Source organism: Pleurodeles waltl, chromosome 1_1 (assembly GCF_031143425.1).
Source record: "Pleurodeles waltl isolate 20211129_DDA chromosome 1_1, aPleWal1.hap1.20221129, whole genome shotgun sequence".
Classification (NCBI taxonomy): Eukaryota; Metazoa; Chordata; class Amphibia; order Caudata; family Salamandridae; genus Pleurodeles; species Pleurodeles waltl.
The window spans coordinates 435668983-435689770 of record NC_090436.1 but is presented as its reverse complement, the minus strand read 5'-3'; the positions used below and the strand labels follow the sequence as shown (position 1 = coordinate 435689770).

The following is a 20788-nucleotide window of genomic DNA, read 5'->3' as shown; positions in this document are numbered from 1 at the left end:
GGTTATTCCTCTTGAGCTGGCCTCTAGAGGAGCCCTGGTGATACAAACGGCCAGAGGAGTGGCCCATGGCTCATCTGGCCTCTGCAAAAATCTTCTTTTTTATAGAGGATTGTGCCTTGTCGAGAGCGGAGAAGGTTGCCACAAGTTTGCCAAGTTCCTTGACTAAAGGTTCCCCAAACAGATTGCCTTGAACAATGGCCCGGCTTCTGAAGTTGTGAGCTCCCCAAGTTTAGGGTCTATCTTGATGAGGATGGTCCTTCTTCTTTTGGCCGCAAGTGCACAGTCTGCATTGCCAAGCACACAGATACCCCTCTGCGCCCAACCATCCACTATGTCTGTAGACATGGGAACACCTGATTGTTTAAATTGCTCCGCCATCTGAATAACTTGGGTGAGGGGTCTGACTAGATCTAGAAGTTTATCTTGGCATGTCCTCCAAAATCGATCTAAAGCCTTCTTAGGGTCTCTCATATATTTACCAAAGAAAGTCACATTTTGGCATCTATATCCTGTGTAGCTGCCACCTTTCCTTTTATGGATGGTCTGTGACACTCAGCCCTATGTTTCACTCTAACCTCCCTTTCTAGGGGGTTGAGGATCGTACTAGCCACATAAACCACTACCTTTTGGTCTGGTGTCCATTCAGGAGATCTGGGATGATAGATATGATTGGGGTCAAACATATATGATGTTTCAGTGTCCCCGTCTGGGGAATCAGGGGGATAAGATCACAGAAGCCATGGTCTACCCGAATCTCCATTTTCCTCAGAGAAGATGCTTCCATATGATTCCACATTCTCTCTATAAGGGACCCCACTATTGAAGTCTAGGTTTGGTGTGACTGCATCGCTATTTTGTCTGGGGTCATCATCTGTCTGGTATTCACACACTCTTACAGAAGGTCTCTCTAAGTTTTTTTTTAAACTTCCAGGTGCCCCACATCACGCTTAATGGCCTCTTTTCCCCCATCACAGTTCCGCTAGGGCCTGCACCTAAGGAAGAAGGATTACTAAATACCCCAGTGATACTCTTCGCCAGTTTATCTACCTTATGTTGTAAAGGGGCCAGCACTCTAGAGATTGCATAGGAAAGCGCTTGGTCCACCCCTGCAGGAAGATATTGGGGAGGCCATTCGTCCTGTGCCTCTTGAAAAGAGAAATATTCACGATCACTCAGTTGATCTATAATAGGCTGAGGGTGTGAGCACAACAAAAAATATTATAATACTCCCAAATAATAATATGCTGGGCAGACTCCTCGCAAGAGCTCGTTCACTGTGTAAAAATGGGTGAAATAGAATGTAACCAACACCAGGTGGAGTTATGGTTGTGCGGTAATGAGGAGACAAAACAACCGCTGAGCGGTGTTAAATGCTAGGGTTGGTCAGCAGAATGACTTTGTGAGGGAATCTGAAAGGGAATTTCTTCACTTGTTCTTCTCCATAGCACACGAGCGAGCTTGGTGAAAGCGCTCCCAAGCTATCTTCATCAGCTGCAACCCGTCTGACAGGAATGAAGTTGGCGCAAAGAGTGCCCCTTCAGGACCCTTGAGGCATGAATGAAGCGTGCTTAGGCAAATGCCTACTGCTTATGTGGATAACATGACAATTATAAGACAATCCAAAAAAAAGCCCTTAATAATTTCACAACAATTTTAAATAAGCAAATGCACATGAATAAGAAAAGTTAAGAAGGCCTAGACTTAACTGGCGAGCAGTGAAGAAAGAGGAAGAGGAGGGGACGTCATACACTTGCATACACCAGACTGTGATATGATTGGACTGTAGTTGTTATAGAGATTTATTTCCAGAGGTTCATGGGATATGCAGTCTTTTTTTTCTTACTTATGTTCTTTGAAGGCTGCTGATTTACTAAAGTGAAGAAAGTAATGCATAATCCTCACGTTCAGTCCTGACATAGAATCCTGTAGCCTACAGGTCTCAGCAAAGCTGTGGATGCAGAAGATACTCGGTAACACCAAGGACAATGAGTTAATATTTGTTAAGTGTAATAGTCATGGAGTCATTATCTTTCAGTATAGGGTCCATTCAGCTCAATCGGGCACAGCAGAAAGTCGTGCAGCAAGATAGATGTAGGACTGGAACAGCTCAACAAGAGATGCTCATTGAGAATTTCAGAATTGTTTGGTCGTGCACAGAGTCTCTCCTGAATACTCTTTTCCAAAAGCAACAGGTCAAGAGTCTGCAAAGCTGTTTCAGAATGTCAACATGTAGCTCTCTGCAGACGCATTGTTATTGCTACATCTCTGAATGCAGGCTGTGTTATCCCTAGGACGAAGTGTCCAGCAGTTATTTTCACTTAAAATATACTAGTCCACCACCCCACAATCCTCTCACAACCTCCAATCACAAATGTAAGTGCCTCACTTCACTAGAGAATATTTACAAGCTTGTCGCATCTACCATTAAATTCCCAGAAATATACGTCAGCTACCTTTACATGGTGAGGTGCTTGTCATTTCCGTGGCCTGTTGAGAGCAGGGGTGTCATAAACGCCCCACTTTAGCAGCTACATCGGGGGGGGGGGGTGCTTTTGATGAGCTTCTCCTGCGCGCAACTCGACAAAGGCTCATTTTTAACGTGAAACGAAGGAAAGTGGGTGTTGAAGGGACGATGTAGGGATGTGCAAGTGAAATGGTGGATTACGGTGAGTAAAAGGGTGGATGGGGAGATGGATGAATGAATGAGTAAATAGATGGATGACTGAAAGAGTGGATGGATGAGTGAAAGGGATAATGGACAAATGGATGGATGGACCGCATGAAAGGGCGGGTGAAGGAAAGGATAGATGACTGAATGAATTAAAAGATGGATGTGTGGATGAGTGAAAGGGAGGATAGACGGATGGATAGAGTGACTGAATGGATGGATGAAGTGAAAGGGTAGATGAGTGAAATTATGGATGGATGAGTGAAACAGTAAATGGATGTATGAGTGAAAGCATGGATAAATGGAGTGAAAGGATGGAAAAATAAGTGAAAGGACGGATGAAGGGATGGAAGAGTGAAAGGATGGTTGGCGGACTGAAAGCGTGGATGGATGGATGGATGGATGGACGTATGGAAAGATGGATGGGTATGATGGATAGGTTTGAAGAGAGATGGATAGGTTTGGATATGGATGGGCGAAAGGACGTAATAGTGAAAGACTGACTGACAGATGAAAAAGTGAATGGATGAGAGAAGGTAAAGGTGAAATGCTGGACATCGATGAAAGGATGAACGGTTAGACACTTGGGTAGGAGAGACAAGTGAGCTCTTCTGGGGAGGGTTGCGATGACTTGCTTCGCTTGCTTGGTGCCATAAGAACTTTGGTTCGAAGTGGAGCGTATTTTAATTGTCTGGATGCTCCATTGCTTGAGAGCCTTAGGGTGCAGGCAGGCACGGGGCTTGGTCAAGATGGCGGCTGCATTGGATGCTTGCTGGGGAGCTCCGAGGCAGGCCCGACACTAATCCTGCCCATCCACCCATCGAGCTCATAATCCTGAACAGAACTGCCGAGAACCCTCGCTGCACACCATCGCTACCTTTTCCCGTAAAGGGGAAACAGTACTAGCACCAGGAACATTGTGGGCTGCAAATGTGTTCTTCTCACCAGAAGACATATGGACCTGCCTACATGCCAAAAGACTGACACAACCAGCAATGGAGGAGACAGTTGCTGGCGACTGGCTGGTACCAAAACCTCAGCGCCGGAAATGTTTAACCATCACCTCGAAACCGTCCGAGAAGTGGCAGCAGCAGAATAGGTACGTGCAGTGTCTGATGGCTCCCAAAAGAGCACAACTTCATTTGCAGTATTTCGGATGGATGAACCACTGACCTCTGGCTGGGAGGCAGTGCACTTCTCTACACAACGTCCTCAAGGACCCACAGATCACGCCACGATCTGCAGACGACTTATGAAATAAGTGAGGTTCCATTGCACAGAGAGGTCTCTGGAAAAGCTGTATACTGGTGAACCTGGTCGCTTCGCTGGTAGGCTAGGTATTTTGGGCACAATGGCTAGGGAATGCTACATTCTGGGCCTTGCCATGGGATTAATGATCGTTACTTTATCTGTGCCTTGAAAAGTAAGATTTAACAAGGAAATGTTTAGCCCAAACTTTATCTTTGCTGATCTGAAGGTTTTGATATGGAGCAATTAGCCGGGGAGTACCTGACCTGTGGGGATTCAAATGTTATGTTCTGGTTATTGTTATGAGTTTGTTTATATGAGGCCATTGGACAGATATCGATTCTTGAGAGATGGGGGAGGGAACATCCCTTGGACATTGTGCACAACAAAAATAGATTCTAGATCACCCTGCGCCCACAGTTTTGGGGACATCGTAAGTGTGTTAACAAGTCACCATGGGTACACACACGGTGCTGCACACTTCCCTTTATAATACAGTGATGTGGAATGTGTGGGGCATGGCAAGGCCAGCCAAATGCTATTGTGTTTATGCATACCTGAAACAACGTCATACACATATACCCATACTGCAAGAAATGCACCTAACAGCCATAGAACTTCAGAAGATTCGCACTAAATGGAGAGGTCAAGTATTTGGCACGTCCCCTCAGCATTTGCAAGTGGAGTTCTCATATGGATAGCACCTGGGGTCCCATACACGGTTAATGGGCACCATACAGATATCGGAGGTAGATATGGGGTGTTAGAGTGCCAATTAGATGGGAATCATTTAACATTTGTCTGGATTATTTGCACCTAATGCTAACCAAATAGAATTTTTTGAGAAACTCACCCCTGCCCTTTTTCATGACCTCACAGCACCAACTATCTGTGGAGGGGGTTTTAACTGTGAACCAGATGTTACTCGATCGGAATACCTAGCTCATATACTGTTGGACCATTGTCCACTGCAAGTTACTCTCCAGTGGGGCAGACAGCGTGCATGTATTCTTACCTGGCATCTCCAGACTGAGGCACTATCAGATCCCTCTTTTCGTGAAGGGCTTACTAACTGCATCCACCATTATTTGAATTAATAAGCGATTCACAATCCTAAGGGCTAGAGAATGGGATGCTCACAAAGTGGTGGTGCATGGTCACTGTGCCACAACCACCCTGGGTGTTCGTCAGACACTACAAGACGAGGTACTTGCAACAGAAAGAGAACTACACCCACTGGAACGAGCAGTAGCTGCCCATGAGAAAGGAGTTGAATGCCTTTGTAGTTTACAGGACAGACTTAAAAACGCAAAGACTAGACTAAACCATTATGATTACAAACAAAGACTGCATACATTACATGCAGAGGGGAATAGATCAAGCAGGCTATTAGCATGGTTGGTCAAGGAGGACCAAAAACGTGTTCAAATTAGTGATCTACGGTGAGAGGATGGTTTGCTAGCTACGACTCAGGCAGATATTAACGAGGATTTCTGCTACTATTATCGCTCTTCATATGGGGTAGAGCATGCTCAATTTGCGACCCAGATATCCAACTTTCTTGATGGGATCCCTATGCCGCGCTTGTCACCGATTCAAAGGTTCTGCATTAGACAACCACATAAGCCTCGAAGAGGTGAAGACTGCAGTGACATAAATGGCCTTCGATAAGAAGCCAGGTACACATGGGCCACCTGTGGAGTATTATGCTATATTCTAGGCCCTACTCACTCAACTCCAACTATAGGTGTTTGAGGAAGCTAGGAAGCAAGGCCAACTACAAGATTCACAAAGCAAAGCTCTGATAGTGGTTCTCCCAAAACTGGGACGTAACCCACTGGATGTCCGATCATATCTCCAACTGTACCTCCTTAATTCTCGACTATAGAATACTTGGGAAGATACTGGCGAACAGGCTTCTCCACAAGACTGAGATACTGGTTCATGACAATCAGTCAGGGTTTATACCAGGCTGCAGTACCTTCATCAATATACAACGGCTTACGGATTATACATGACATGCCTTCGGAGGCACATGAAAAGGTAGCACTGTCCTTAGACAATGAGAAAGCCTTTCACACCATCAGTTGGAAGTTTTTATTTAAAACATTTCAACACATGGGATTCAGAGAGGGGTTCGCTATACACAAAGTCGACGGCCAGGGTACAAACAGGTCAGTTAATATCAGACAGTTTCCCCATCTTCAGAGGCACCAGGCAGGGGTGTCAATTTTCACCTGTGCACTTTGTGATTGCCATGGAACTACTCGCCTGTTGGTTAGGGCAACGTGCAACAACCTGGGGGATTCCAGAGCTCAACTCCCACCACATTATGGGCCTGATTCTAACTTTGGAGGACGGTGTTAAACCGTCCCAAAAGTGGCGGATATACCACCTACCGTATTACGAGTCCATTATATCCTATGGAACTCGTAATACGGTAGGTGGTATATCCGCCACTTTTGGGACGGTTTAACACCGTCCTCCAAAGTTAGAATCAGGCCCTATGTCTCTATATGCGGATGATGTGCTGTTTTTCCTGTGTGACGTAAGGGCTTCAGTGCCAGACTTGATGCAGCTTCTAGACAGCTTCAGCACTGTCTCAGGGCTACGAGTAAACTGGCCCAAATGTTGTCTATAGCCTCTTGCCCCAACACCCCAAACCCCAGAGTTCCCCTTCATCTGAACATCATCTCAAATGTGCAACAATACGTTTGAGTACCTGGGTATGCACATTTACCACACTGACAAGGCTCTCAAGGAAAGCAATATCGACCAAGCGATACGCTCAGTCCGAGGCTCACTCCCTTTTTGAGGTTTGCTGCCCTTATTCCAGTTAGGATGGGTAGCTGTGGCCAAATGTTAGTACCGATCATACTCTCAAAGGTTTTTTTCCGCTATCTAAATAGACTTTTATTGCCGTTGATCTGGGGGATGGGGTGCCAGCGTGTTGCTTTGGCTACGGCGCAGCGGCCTCTACTGGAAGGTGGTATGGGGGCACCCAACATTTAATTATATTACGCAGCAGCCCAGCCCCAATGAGTGATGCGCTGGCTAGGAACTACACCGAGCGCTGAATGGATGGCAGTTATATTTAGACTTTAGGTGGTACGAGCGTGTACACCTGGCTCTCAGATGGTAAATGTCCTTCCCAGAGGGGATCGAACCTGATGATGCTGGCATGCGTGTTGGAAACAGTTTGTACATGGACACAACCCTACTCTTCCCTACTACCCATAGATCCCACTGGACCAATTCCTGGCCATGAAAGCAGTGGCCTCCCAGCACAATTTGACACAGATGAAAACAACGGGTTGGATACTATGGGAACCCTGTTTTAATGTGATACCCTCTTGTCCTTTGCTGACATAAGGGACATATATGAATTGAGTGCTGGTAATTTTTTGACATTTCCTGGCATCATTCGTGTGCTGAAATCTACATGGCGGAAGGGGAGAAACTCATCCTTGCCGCTTTTCATGACTCCACAGCACCAACCCTCTTTGGAAGGGGTTTTAACTGTGTACCAGATGTGAACTGGGACCGGTCTATCCCGGGGTGGTGGAACGAGTGACACTGTATAGCTGTTATGTGTTGCACTGATGGCTTCCACTGTACCAGACCCACAGAAAGCACTAGATCGACGGACCACAGTGCTCCCACAACCACTGACACAAAATGCTTGGACAAGGGCAGTACAAAATGTAAAGGAGGTAACTAGGAACCCCAGGTTCCGCTTCATGCAGTTTAACTACACACACCAAACATACCTCTTCCCACAGCAAATTAAGCATATCTTCCCTATGACAGCACCTGAATGCCCGAACTGCAGACTGTCTGAGGCTAGCTTTTATCACATGGTATGGGATGAGAATGTCCACCCTTGAAATCAGTGTGGATGAAGGTTACTATCATCATGGTGTAAATAACGGGCCACACACTGGAAGCAACTCCCGAGTCCTGTCTACTGGGCAGTCGAACTAAGGCCAAAGGCGAGAAACATTTACACAGGTTCACTGATTTAGCTTTTGTTTTGTTTAAGAGAAAAATAGCAATGCAATATAAAGAGGCTATGGTCCCAGACACAAGTGAATGGTTGGTTACATTATTGCAATGGGCGCGGGCAGAAGCTAGTGTATTGTGCAAACTGTGGGCTAGGGATTTTTCTGGGGTTGGAGGGGAAAATTGGGAGTGTACATAGTGAACATTGAGGCAAAAAACGACACATGCCCACCCTGAATGTAACGCATTGCTTTTGTGGTCACCTATATCAGCTGACGTTACTGGGGCCAAATATGGGTCGCACCGACCCACTAGGATGAGCTCTGGTCCCCCCTCCTTGATTACTGTTTATAGATGTATGAGAATTTCTGGTCTCCGTAATATACTGACCGGGAGATCCTTCCTGGGCTCCACCCTAATCCCCGTCCCCACACCACCTTCTGTTTCCACTTCCCTCCGACCCCCGTAATATTATATTGGAGATGTAAAATGCAATACTTTGATATCATTCTGTTTTGCTCCAAGCTCTGTAAGGGTTTAAATGACAGATGTGAAGTATGTATAAGTTATCTCCAATTGATTATATTACATGTGACCCTCTGAGCTATTTACCAGTTAAAACTAATAAAAAGATTTCATTCTATTCCACAGCATGGTTTTTTGTCATGTCGAGGTCTCAGTGTCACCACACCTGAAAGAGTGAGTTTCTGTTATGGTATGCCTATCAGTCTCTCCAGATCTGAGTATGTGAGCCATGTGGATTCTTTAGCTTAGTGTGTGAGTATTTCCTACCCACATATATGCCTCTCCAGATGCTTGTGACAGAGTCTTCATATTCTAGTGTCAGAGTCATCCCATCTCTGGGTCTTGAAATCAATCTATTTCCTAACCCACTATTGACGTGTTTCTACAACTCTGGCTAAGAAGATTACAGGGAAAAGAACTTGCTGCTTTGTCTCCTTAATTCGCACATTAAGATGCAGGGCTCGTAGTTCGAAAGAGGGAGGGACAGAAAGGGGAACTTTGGTTGCAGACTTGCCTTTAGCCTAACAGCGTACGGCTTGTGGGATGACAGGCCTTCAAGAGTTATGGAGACATAACCCACAAGGTGATGAGATACTCGCCCTGAACGGCACTCTTGGATTCCTGGGTGCTAGTTTAAGATTACGTCGCTCTTAGGAAGGATCAGTCCACGGACTGTTTGATAACTGTGTCTATTTTCTTCTACAGTGTAAGTTACTCCAGGATGTGCCTGATTTATTGGGCGATTGCGGCTGCTTGTAAAGGACTCTTTCACCAATGGCACTGTGGTGCCATTTCCCCTAAAGAAGACAGAACTACTGTACGGAGGAGTGGATGATCAGCACAAGAGAAAGGTTTTAGCGCTTAAAGGAAACCCAATGGTTACATATTGGAATGGTATATGAGGATGTTTCACAAACGTCTTGTCAGTCAAAGGATTCTGTGGTTGTTATATCAATAAGGAGCTGTGCTCCTTGTGGAACTCTTCCGACAACTCCTGGGGTAGGAATAGGTTTTTCCTGTCTTTAATAGTTGTCTGTTTCAATTTCTCAATTTTAATGCAGCCTAACTAGGTTTGTGTGTTATCCAATTAATATTGAACAGAAACAAAATATGTTTTAATTCTAGAAAAGCAGACCATAGAAATTAAACTGATTTTAGTTCACAAATAATAAACATAAATGTTTGAAGCAGAAATGCTTAATATTGTTCTTTCTATCACACACAAGTATTTTGAATTGTTACATAACACAAATGACCTATATATCCAAAGATACCAGTGGCCTGGGAATCAGTGTAAAACAAAGTCTTAAGTCAGTTGCATCCCTTTTTTCCAGATCTCTAATAGATTTTTGAGGAGATTTGTAATGTCTCTTGCATCTTTCATGGCGAAACATACTGGAGCTCATTCACAAAAGCAATTTTTGCACAGAAATTTAGTATTCTAGTACTACTACTTTATGTACTCACAAATGCTATTCATTATTATCTATCTAGAGATCTCTGTCTATGCCTACCGTATCTCTTCACGAAATCTTCACCAAGATTGTAGAGATCTCCGTACAAGGATGTATACTTTTTTGTAAAAAAAGAGAGAGGTACAAGAGAGAAGAGGTTGGAAAATGGAGAATACGTACTACTCAATGGACAGGGTTAAGGACAATTTAAGGAAGGCTTCAGTGCAAAGCTGCTAGAACTGGGGTCTTAGGTTGGCAGTCAGGTTACCCCCTGTTCAAGCAAGGACCCTCACTCTAATCAGGGTAAGTCACACACAATCCAAATTATCCTGTGCCCATCCTCTGGTAGCTTGGCACTGAGCAGTGAGGGTTAACTTAGAAGGCAATGTGTAAAGTATTTGTGCAATAAATCATGCAATAACACAGCATAACACCACAATAATACATCACATAGTGTTTAGAAAAAATATATAATATTTATCTGATTAAGTGCAGGTCAAAACGATTAAGATTTGCCAAGTACACTTTGAATTATCACTGTAGGAAATTATAAAATAAATATTTAGTCTTTAAAAAGCAACAAATTTCTCTTGCAAGCACAAAGTACCTGGTTTGCCTTCAAATTCTCCGCATAGCCCAGAGGAGGATATGCGTGGAAAACGGGGAGGTGTGCATTGATTTTTCTGGCGCACACAGACAATGCGTCGTTGAGTTTTCACGCAGGCCAGGCTTTGCGTCGATTTCTGGCGCGCAGACTGGGATCCTCTTCAGGTAGCGGGGTTTTCGGACGCTCCAGGGACGATGCGTTGAAATCCTGGGCATGCAGGACGAAGTCACAGGGGCTGCGTCGATCCGGTGGGCGATGCGTGGAAATTTCTGCAGCGCGGCTGGCACTTGCGTTGATTCCTCTCAGGAAGTCGGGCTGCATCGTTCCGGCTTGGCTTTGCGTCAATGCCATGGGCCGTGCTTTGAAGTTCCAGTCGCAATGCTGGCGCTGTGTCGATCTCCTCTTCTGGGAGCCGGGCTGCGTCGTCCTCATGTGCGGTGATTTTCTCACTGCAATGCAGGCTGTTTGTCATTTCTTGCAGGCTGTGCGTCGTTTCTTGCAGGCTGTGCGTAAATTTTTGCCGCACAAGGCGTTCTTTTGCAGAGATGAAGTCTTTTTGGTCCTGAGACTTCAAGGAACAGGAGGCAAGCTCTATCCACGCCCTTGGAGAGCACTTCTCAGCAGAGCCAGAGGTCAGCAAGGCAGCAGGGCAGCAGTCCTTTGCAGAAAAGCAGTCAGGTGAGTCCTTTGGGCAGCCAGGCAGTTCCTCTTGGCAGGTTGCAGGTTCAGGTTCAGGGTTTCTTCTCCAGTGGTATCTTGTCCAGAGGTGTCTGAGTTGGTAGGGTCAGAAACCCTGCTTAAATACCCAAATGTGCCTTTGAAGTGGGGGAGACTTCAAAGAGTGGCGTAGAAGTACACAAGGTCCCCTTTCAGTTCCATCCTGTCTGCCAGGGTCCCAGTAGGAGGTGTGGCAGTCCTTTGAGTGAGGGCAGGCTACTGCCCTTCGACATGTAAGTGCCATGCCCTCCACCCTCCCAGCCCAGGAAGACCCATTCAATATGCAGATGTGTGCAAGTGTGACTGAGCATTCTGTGTTTGGGGTTGTCTGAGTGAATGGACAAGGGAGCTGTCAACTAAACCTAGCCAGATATGGATTGTAAGGCACAGAAGGATTTAAGTGCAGAGAAATGCTCACTTTCTAAAAGTGGCATTTCTTAAACAGTAATATTAAATCCAACTTCACCAGTCAGCAGGATTTTGGATTACCATTCTGGCCATACTAAATATGACCTTGTTACTCCTTTCAGGTCAGAATCTACCACTCAAACTGTCTATGACGGTAGCCCTAATGTTAGCCCATGAAAGGAGCAGGCCTCACAGCAGTGTAAAGACAAATTTAGGATTTCTACACTACCAGAACATATAAACTACTCAGGTACATGCCCTGCCTTTTACCTACATAGCACCCTGCCCTATGGGTTACCTAGGGCCTACCTTAGGGGTGACTTATATGTAGAAAAAGGGGGGTTTAAGGTTTGGCAAGTACTTTTAAATGCCAAGCCGAAGTGGCAGTGAAACTGCACACACAGGCCTTGCAATGGCAGGCCTGAGGCATGAATAAGGGGCTACTTATGTGGGTGGCACAATCAGTTCTGCAGGCCCCCAGTAGCATTTCATCTACAGGCTCTGGGCACATGTAGTGCACTTTACTGGGGACTTACAAGTAGATTAAATAAGCCAATTGGGTATGAACCAATGTCACCATGTTTTAAGGAAGAAAGCATATGCACTTTAGCACTGGTTAGCAGTGGTAAAGTGCGCAGAGTCCTAAAACCAGCAAAAACAGTGTCCAAAAAGTGGAGGGAGGCAGGCAAAAAGTTAGGGGTAACCACCCTAAGGCTGTCAGGTCTAACAAAAGCATATAAACACGAAAACACACACAAAAGAGTAAGTCAAATGCTAGTAACAAAAGTTATATCTAACTCTACTAATGTAGCCCTACTGACAAAATAGACTTGAATCTACTATATTCATGCCCTGGAGTAAACCAAGAACCACAAGTGGCAAATCATAGGTATTGTAACACACTCTTATAGAAAGCAGTGGAAGCAAGGAAGAACACTAATAAAACACAAAAATAGGAACACAAAGGGAAAACATTTTCCCTTTATGTCTATAAAATATTTTTTATAAAACTGTTTTTATTACATAAAATTGTAAAAATAAAAACTGCATTAATTTTCTCTTCAAATTATCTAAAACATATGTTCCAATAAGGCTTCAACTCAAGCAGCACATGTCTACTGTAAAAGGGGGAGGGAGGAAACAGTCAGAATGCCACCACACTTCAAGAGGTGAAACTCATAAAAACATCATCCAATCACACACACAGTCTGCCAACTTAAAAAAACAAGACACAGAAAAAAAATGTTTGTTTCACTATGTTGGTGAATATTGTTTTTGCCTGACCCTCATTTTGGGGATACATAATTTGAGAAGGAAATAATAATTTACAGGCAAAAGATCAACATCTTTGTCATGTCGAGGAAAGCAGTAATTGCTGGATTCCACTTCTACCTGATGTGACCCTTAACATGGTTGCAGAGTGGGGAGATGAGCTCACTTCACCTACAGCCACTCCCAGACTGAACCTGCACATGTCAAAATACTGGCTGAATTCCAATACACAGCCACTGCATTTCTTCAGAAGGTCATTATATACAGTGTGGTCATCTTATAGGCAAGTTACTCATGATGTTAGTGACATTTACAGAGATACATCAGCAGCCAAGCACACCAGTTGGAAGTACACCTCCTCCAGCTGTTGCTAACAAAGCACTAGCTATCAGAACTGTATCAGAAAGGTAGAGAATGATGAGAACAATTTTAATAGTGTTCTCTCTGGATAGGGGGTGTGTTAAAGGCTGTGCATGAGGGACATGTGTGTGAATCTTGCCTATCTATAAAAACTGGGTGAAGGATAGAATGGTATGAGTGGTGATACAACTACTAGTTGAGAGAAAGGAACACTGAGTTCATATCTGGTCTTTGGTTGGGATCACCTGGAACAGACAGACCACATAGAAGGTCAAGGTGCATAGTGCTGTGCCCTCGCTCTTCGAGGGTTATGAGAAGAAGACACACTCTCGGTCAGTCTTCAGGAACAGCATGTACCTCCTGTATCCTGGAAAACTTTTCCTTCACTTGCTTCCTGTAGTCTTGTACTGTATTGACATAGTCTATCAACTCTTGTAATAGGACCACCTCCTCAGCTCAACTGGCGGTGTCGCGAAGCAGAAGTTGTAGATCCATGTAGTGATCAACTACAAAGGTAACTGCGAAGGCCGTCTCATCCTTACTATAGGAAACAGGAGGCCTTAAGTAAGAAACATGTACAGCCCTGCAAAATGTGCTCTCAGCAAACTGCCAGATTTTGAATGAATGAAAAAAACTAAAACAATGTACATGAGTGACATTGTGAGCTGCAAATGTTTTTGCAATTTTCAAAGACAATATTGTGATTTCTTGAGAATGTCAAGAAACCGAGGAAAGTAAAAGGGGTCTCCATTTCCTTGTAGTGACAAGCAAATGTATCAATGGTTTGCAAATGCTCCAGTGGATGTAGGGCACCGAAAAATTAACTGAAAAATTAACTTGTACTATTGCCAATCAGTAAATATTTGCACACCAGATGTTATCGATGATCGAGACCTTCCACTGTGGGAAGGACATCTGTAGGGATCAGGGAGCCAGACAGTGTCCCAATAAATGGCAACATGCTTCCTACTGTCAATTTCACAATGTGACACTATGGGGGTCATCACCGACCACGGGAGCACTGCCAACAGGCTGGCGGTGCTCCCACGAGCATTCTGACCGCGGCGGTTCAGCCGCGGTCAGAAGCGGAAAGTCGGCGGTCTCCCGCCGACTTCCCGCTGCTCGGGGGAATCCTCGCGCTCCGCCGCCATGGGGATTCTGACACCCCCTACCGCCATCCTGTTCCTGCCGGGTCTCCCGCCAGGAACAGGATGGCGGTAGGGGGTGCCGCGGGGCCCCTGGGGGCCCCTGCAGTGCCCATGCCAATGGCATGGGCACTGCAGGGGCCCCCGTAAGAGGGCCCCAGTGTGTATTTCAGTGTCTGCAATGCAGACACTGAAATACGCGACGGGTGCAAACTGCACCCGTCGCACCCCTGCAACTACGCCGGCTCAATTCTGAGCCGGCGTCCTCGTTGCAGGGGCATTTCCTCTGGGCCGGCGGGCGCTCTTTTGGAGAGCGCCCGCCGGCCCAGAGGAAATGTTTGAATGGCCACCGCGGTCTTTTGACCGCGGTGCGGTCATTTGGCGGCGGTACCTTGGCGGACGGCCTCCGCCGTCCGCCAAGGTTATAATCACCCCCTATATGTTGACATTGCAACCCCTGACAATTTATGCCTACAAAGTCACAGAAGAAAGCCTGCAGCACCCTGTAGGCCATCAGCTCAGTATTCACATATTTTGCAAGCATTTGCCTCTTCATGAATATTGATTCGGCAGGACTTTTATGACGGATTGGGTACAACCATTTTGTGTCCTGGTAGATCAATTCACAACGGTTTAGCGCAGGGACGATTTCTTCTCTGGAGTATAGGGACGTTGACCCCCTACTGAGTGCAGCTACGAGCATATCATTTTAAAATTCCTCAAATCTTTAAAGGATTGGGCTCGGCCTGGCTGGGTGAGGTCCAGTGCACATGTGGCGGTGGGCAGGGTTATGACTGTGTCCAACTCGACATGCGCACCTTGGACCTCTCAAATCTACTCTTGTTTAGGGTGTCTGGGAACCACAGCACAGGCCACAGTCTTTGTTGGAGCGCTGGGCTCACCTGCTCACAAGAATCATGACATTGGTCTCATGCTTTTATTGCTTGAAGCTGCAGGACAGCAAACTCTGAAATGGCTGTGGTGAGGTTAGCCTGTCCCCGCAGTCCCGTGCTTGGAGGCAGTGTGGCAGGCTGAATGGTTAAAGAACGTAGCCAGACAGTGGTTAGTTATGTGTCTTTAAGAGTGATGCAATGCTTTCCCCTCATGCACAGCACCCGTGACAGTATTATGCAAACTAGAAGTGGATGATAGCAATCACATTTTGTCACGGGTCCTTTGTGCAGTAAGTGGTGTTTGCGGTAACCAGATTTTGGAAAAGAGGAATTTCTTTTTGCAGAAGGAGAACAGATATAAAGCATGTCAGCTCTGGGGTGAGACGACTTTGGAATACTGCTCTGCTAGTTGAGGCCAGTAAATGACTATTGTACGATGTTTATGCTTTATGAAGTGCATGTTCAGCTGTAGAGAGAGAGTGAGAGAGCAAGAGAGAGAGTGATTGGAGCACAAGAGAAAGAGAGAAAGAAATCACTTTTTCAGATCTGGAGGGAATAGAGCTAACCTCTTTCAGAGGCAGGCATAAAGTATTTTCTGGATTAATAAAAAAAAAAGCATTAGAGTGACAAATATTGCAGAACACATACAAGGACACTTATACATCTGGCTAAAACATTGTATACTTTACTGACAAGTATATGAGCTATAGTGACTTTAAGAGATTCCATTATCAGAAATATTCCTCATCAGAGACAATTAAATTGAAAAGAAAGCTAGACTGCCCCTCCCCCTCTACCTTCAATAGGATCTGGCTTCACGTCAAATGTCCTCAGGTTTATAAAGTGGGCTAAAGTCTTTCTATTTGCCTTCAATGGCCAGTTCTTTATACAATGCACTGCTAACTGTGTCTGTTTCATGACTCTTGAATAACCAGAGGGGTTTTAAAATTGTATTTTTGACTATGTTGCTGTCGTCCTGGCCTGGGCGCTGCTGTTCTCCAGCTGGTCTGCATATGAACCCGGGAGAGACCCGGTTCTCAGCCCTAACCCGTTTAATTCCCCTCCCGTTTTTGACGGAGCTCCCTATGCCCATTTGACCTTCATATCGGCCTGGATGCGGTTTAGTTCTTTGCAATAGGAATCTCTCCTACCTCCCTGGAGCACTACCCTGAGGCTGGCAGGGAGCCCGCCCCTGGCGCCTTCCACCTCGGCCTATTCATTTGCAATCTCCCAAGCTAACTTGTGGTAGATGCTTTTCGTGCTCCTGACATTCGGCCGGTTTCGGATGGGACGTGTCCACCCGTGTCTGGTGTTTGTGCTACGAGGTGCATTTCCTGCCTCCTGGGTGGATCATGTGTTTGTGGTTGGATTACGCTGCAAAAATAAAACTGGTGAGTTCAAAGCAGACCCTGGCAATAAAATAACATTACTATTACTGCTGCTGTTCATGAACAGCTGGTGTTACATGTTGGGGGTGGGGGGAGAGTAAAGGGGGGTCATGAAAGAAAGTAGGACCTGGCCTTCCCCACTGTCACACTGTAGGCCGTAGCTAGAACTCTGGCACCCCTTTAGAAGTGGAGCTGCTCCATTTGGTCCCCAGCTAAGAAGATCCAAAAGTAGTGCAGGCCTTTTGCTCCATTGCGATGCTCCCAAGCTTTTCCAGAAGTCAAGCACAAAGGGAGAAATCTGTGTACCAAATGGCCTGAGGACACCACTGAACTACACTCATTCACAACAAAAACTCACTCTCAGCTTTTACACCCCACCACTTTCGAATGTCACCAGCCGCCACTGATTTACAGCACAGAGATTTGATCAAGTCTCATCACAGATGCTGGGCAAAAACAGCAGAGCAGTGCATCCTGGCCACTGTTCCACGTGGCCTATGACAAATACTTTTCTGTGAGACCACTAACAAAGACAAGAGCAAATGAACAAAGTAGATATTTTTTACTTACTCTGGGAACCATTTTGCATGCTCTTTCCAAGGATCATCCCTTTCCTCCCAGTTACCCAGACATCCCTTGCAGGAGAAACACTGCACCGTGTCCTTCCGTCCTAAAGGGTAAATATCATGCATATAAAAAAAATAAAATCCATCACAAACATAATTGTGCACCTGTTTTTGTTTTTTCAATCCTCAATTCTCAATGACATGGTGGTGCGAGTCTTCCTCATACAGTATTTGTTTTATCCAAAATATATTGTACAATACCCTTTCACATTTGAAACACATAAAGAAAGTTACTAACATGCTTTATGGTAGACTTAAACATGCAAGTCTACAACTATATTGTGTACGGTTATGAACATGATGTATGGAAAATGGCAAGTAGAGCATTTGTGAAATAGCACCTTTGATGGTATCAGAGGTATTGCCATAACTACAGTTGTACACTTAATATGCAGGGTTGTATGTCTATGGCAAATATATCATCTGACAGAAAAATTGTGGCATAAATACAATTTACAAAAATATTGTCCCACTGGGTGTGGACTTTCTTTTATTAACTCCAATGGGAGATATTTTTCTAAACATTATTTAAGACTTAATATTTTGCTCATAAAATTCTGCTACCATACCATATATACCTCACAACACTACCCACAAAGAAAACAGATATTACAACACGTCTGTTACCTAGTAGTGGCTACAACTCAACGGGAGTGTTGGGTATGGGGTATAAAAAAATAAATTTACAATTAAAATAACACCTACCTTTTCTGTTGGGAGAGACGGTTCCATCTTCTCTTCCCTGACTCCCAGAAGCATACAGGCTCCCAGACTACCCTAAGCCAATCACAACGCTGCTGTAACCAGCATGGTCTGAGTGGCCTGGTTCAGCACTCAGACAGGGAGTTTGAGCCTGGGCACTTTTTCCACCGGGTGTGCAATACTTCTAGGTGGAGACATACTAAGTGCACTTATGGTGCACTCCACTCACCTTCCAGCCCTCCTCCAGCCTAGCCCTGCCCTGCCCTAACTTGGCTCCCGAGGAAAAATAAAATGATAATAATGTTGTATTTTATTTTTATTTTTTTCACTGCACAAAGCAATGGGGCATCGCTCCTCTGCCTTACCGGAGGTACCACCGCTGCTGTTACCCTGAGAATCCTGTTATATGACAGAACAGCACTTTCCATTGCGACACACACCCTTACCACACATGTGTTACAACAAGAATGCCTTTACCATGCATAACCTTTACCACGCATGCCCTTACAACAAATTACATTGTAAAAGAATGTATGTTAATGCATATGCGTGATAAAGGTTTTTCCCGACCCCTGCCCTGAGTCCTAAATGCAGTCCAGTCCTCAGCCTGACCACCTCTTCACAGACCCCAAGCCCTTCTTAAAACTACCAAACCCCTGCCCTAAGCCCTAAAACCAGAGCCCAGCATGACATTCCCCCCTGCCCCATCCCTTCTAAAAACTACCTGACCCACTCCCAGACCCCAGAGCAACCCCAGCCCTTGCAAAAGCTACTCGACCCCTGCCCTAGGCCTTAAAACAAGACTCCAGCACAAAAGCACCCCCAGCCCATCTAAAAAATACTTGTCCCCTGCCTGAACCGTAAAACAGTACCCCCCACTATCCCCTGCCCGAGCCCAAAAACCATCCACCCGCTCCCACCCTAAAACCAACCCCGCTCCAAGCCCTAACACCATGCCTGCACCCTACCCCCCACCCTGAGCCCTAAAACCATCCCCCCTGCCCGAGCCCTAAAAACAGCCCCCCTGCCCCAAGCCTGAAAACTGCCCCCAGCTCCGAGCCCTAAAACCGTCCCCAGCCCCTGCCCTGAGTCCTAAAACAGTACAACCCCATCCCTCTGGTCAAATCCCACTTATCTCCTTCTCCAAGACAAAAAGCCAGTTTCCCTGAGGCACAGCGCAGGTCGTTCAGAGGAAACGGAAGGATGTCTCTGTATTCTCTAACGACTTGATAGCCTTTACCTCAATTACTATGCATAGCCCTTACCATGCATACCTTTACATGATAACTCATTGTAATGGTATGCCTGGTAATGGTAAAGGCTATTCATGGTAATGACGCATGCGTTGTAACGCATGCATGGTAAAAGCTATATGGGGAAACAGCAATTACAACACGGCTGTCACCCCTGAATAGCCTTTACCATGTATACCATTACAACAAATTGTTGTGTAAAGGTGAGGGTGGAGGAAGTACTGCTTTAGGGCTTGGGGCGGTTGGGCGTACGGTTTTAGGGAGGGGGCAGTGATGGTTTTAGGGAGGGGAGGGATGGTTTTAGGGCTTAGAACCTGGGGTACGATTTTAGGACAGGGGTGGGGAGGGGATGGCTTTCGGGCTTGGGGCGGGGGACAGGAGACGGGGATGGTTTTAGGGCTCAGGGTGGGGGGTAGGGACGATTTTAGGGCTTGGAGCCGGGGGTCGTTTTAGGCCGGGGTGTTTTTCAGGCTTGGGTTGGGGAGGATGGCTTAAGGGCTCAGGGCGGGGGCAGGGATGGTTTTAGGGCTTTGAGCGGGGGGACAGTTTTAAGGCGGGACAGTTTTCAGGCTTGGGGCAAGGGGATGGTTTTAGGGCTTGGGCCAGGCTGTACTGTTTTAGGGTTCAGGGCCAGGGACGGGTCTTTTTTTAGAAGGGCTGGGTGGTGTCTTGTGCTGGGGTCCGGTTTTAGAGCTTAGGGCAGAGGTTGGGTAGTTTTTTAGAAGGGTTGGGGCGTTGTCGCGCTAGGGCCTGATTTTAGGGCTTAGGGCAGGGGTCGGGTAGTTTTTAGAAGGGCTGGGGGAGTTGTGCCAGGGACTGCATTTAGGACTCAGGGCAGGAGTCAGGGAAAACCTTTTCCACGCATATGCCTTTAACATACATGATTTTACAATGTAATTCATTGTAAAGGCATGTGTGGTAAAGGTTATGCGTGGTAGTGGTATTCTTGTGGTAATGGCATGCATTGCCACGGAATGCATTCTTCCGTCATACAACCAAAAGCATTGTGATGTCAATCTCAATCCGCAATGTCACTGTGTCATAACTCTCTGAACACATTTGTGCAACCTGTAGGAAAAGCACACATTTGTATATAGAGCTGCCGGTGCACAGCACAGCTCATATTTACTTTATTATTTTGTTATTTCTCATGAGTGTATGGTAATTGAGTGACTGACATGTAGGAGACAAACCATTTCCAGCTTTAAAAAGGAAGTAGTTCTAATGAATATGTAGCACATGATACACATAATAATGTACTGAGTATTATTCTATAGTTGCAGGTGTAATTGATTTATGATGCATCCTACAGGTGACCTAGGGTGTGATGTGGCACCATCACCAATGACTCTATCCTTTACACAACCAGAACAAGCTTTCATCCTGGCACCCAGGAAGGTACAGAGAATCTCTAAAAGATATTTTAGAATACTGACATGCAACTGATGTCTCTTTAAAAAAAAGGAAAGCTTTATCAATGTTAGTCAACCTGGTGTTTTGGGTTCATGCTTGACAGAGAC

The 20788-nt window shown here is 45.6% G+C and overlaps 1 protein-coding gene across 1 annotated transcript in view; it reads right to left on the bottom strand.

The window, feature by feature from the left end:
• Positions 1 to 20788, bottom strand: part of LOC138284946 (baculoviral IAP repeat-containing protein 1-like) — a 579119-nt gene that overhangs the window by 501588 nt on the left and 56743 nt on the right. The window contains exon 3 of the mRNA XM_069224297.1: positions 17258 to 17357. Coding sequence (XP_069080398.1) covers positions 17258 to 17357 — 100 coding nt within the window. The remainder of the gene's footprint in view (positions 1 to 17257; positions 17358 to 20788) is intronic.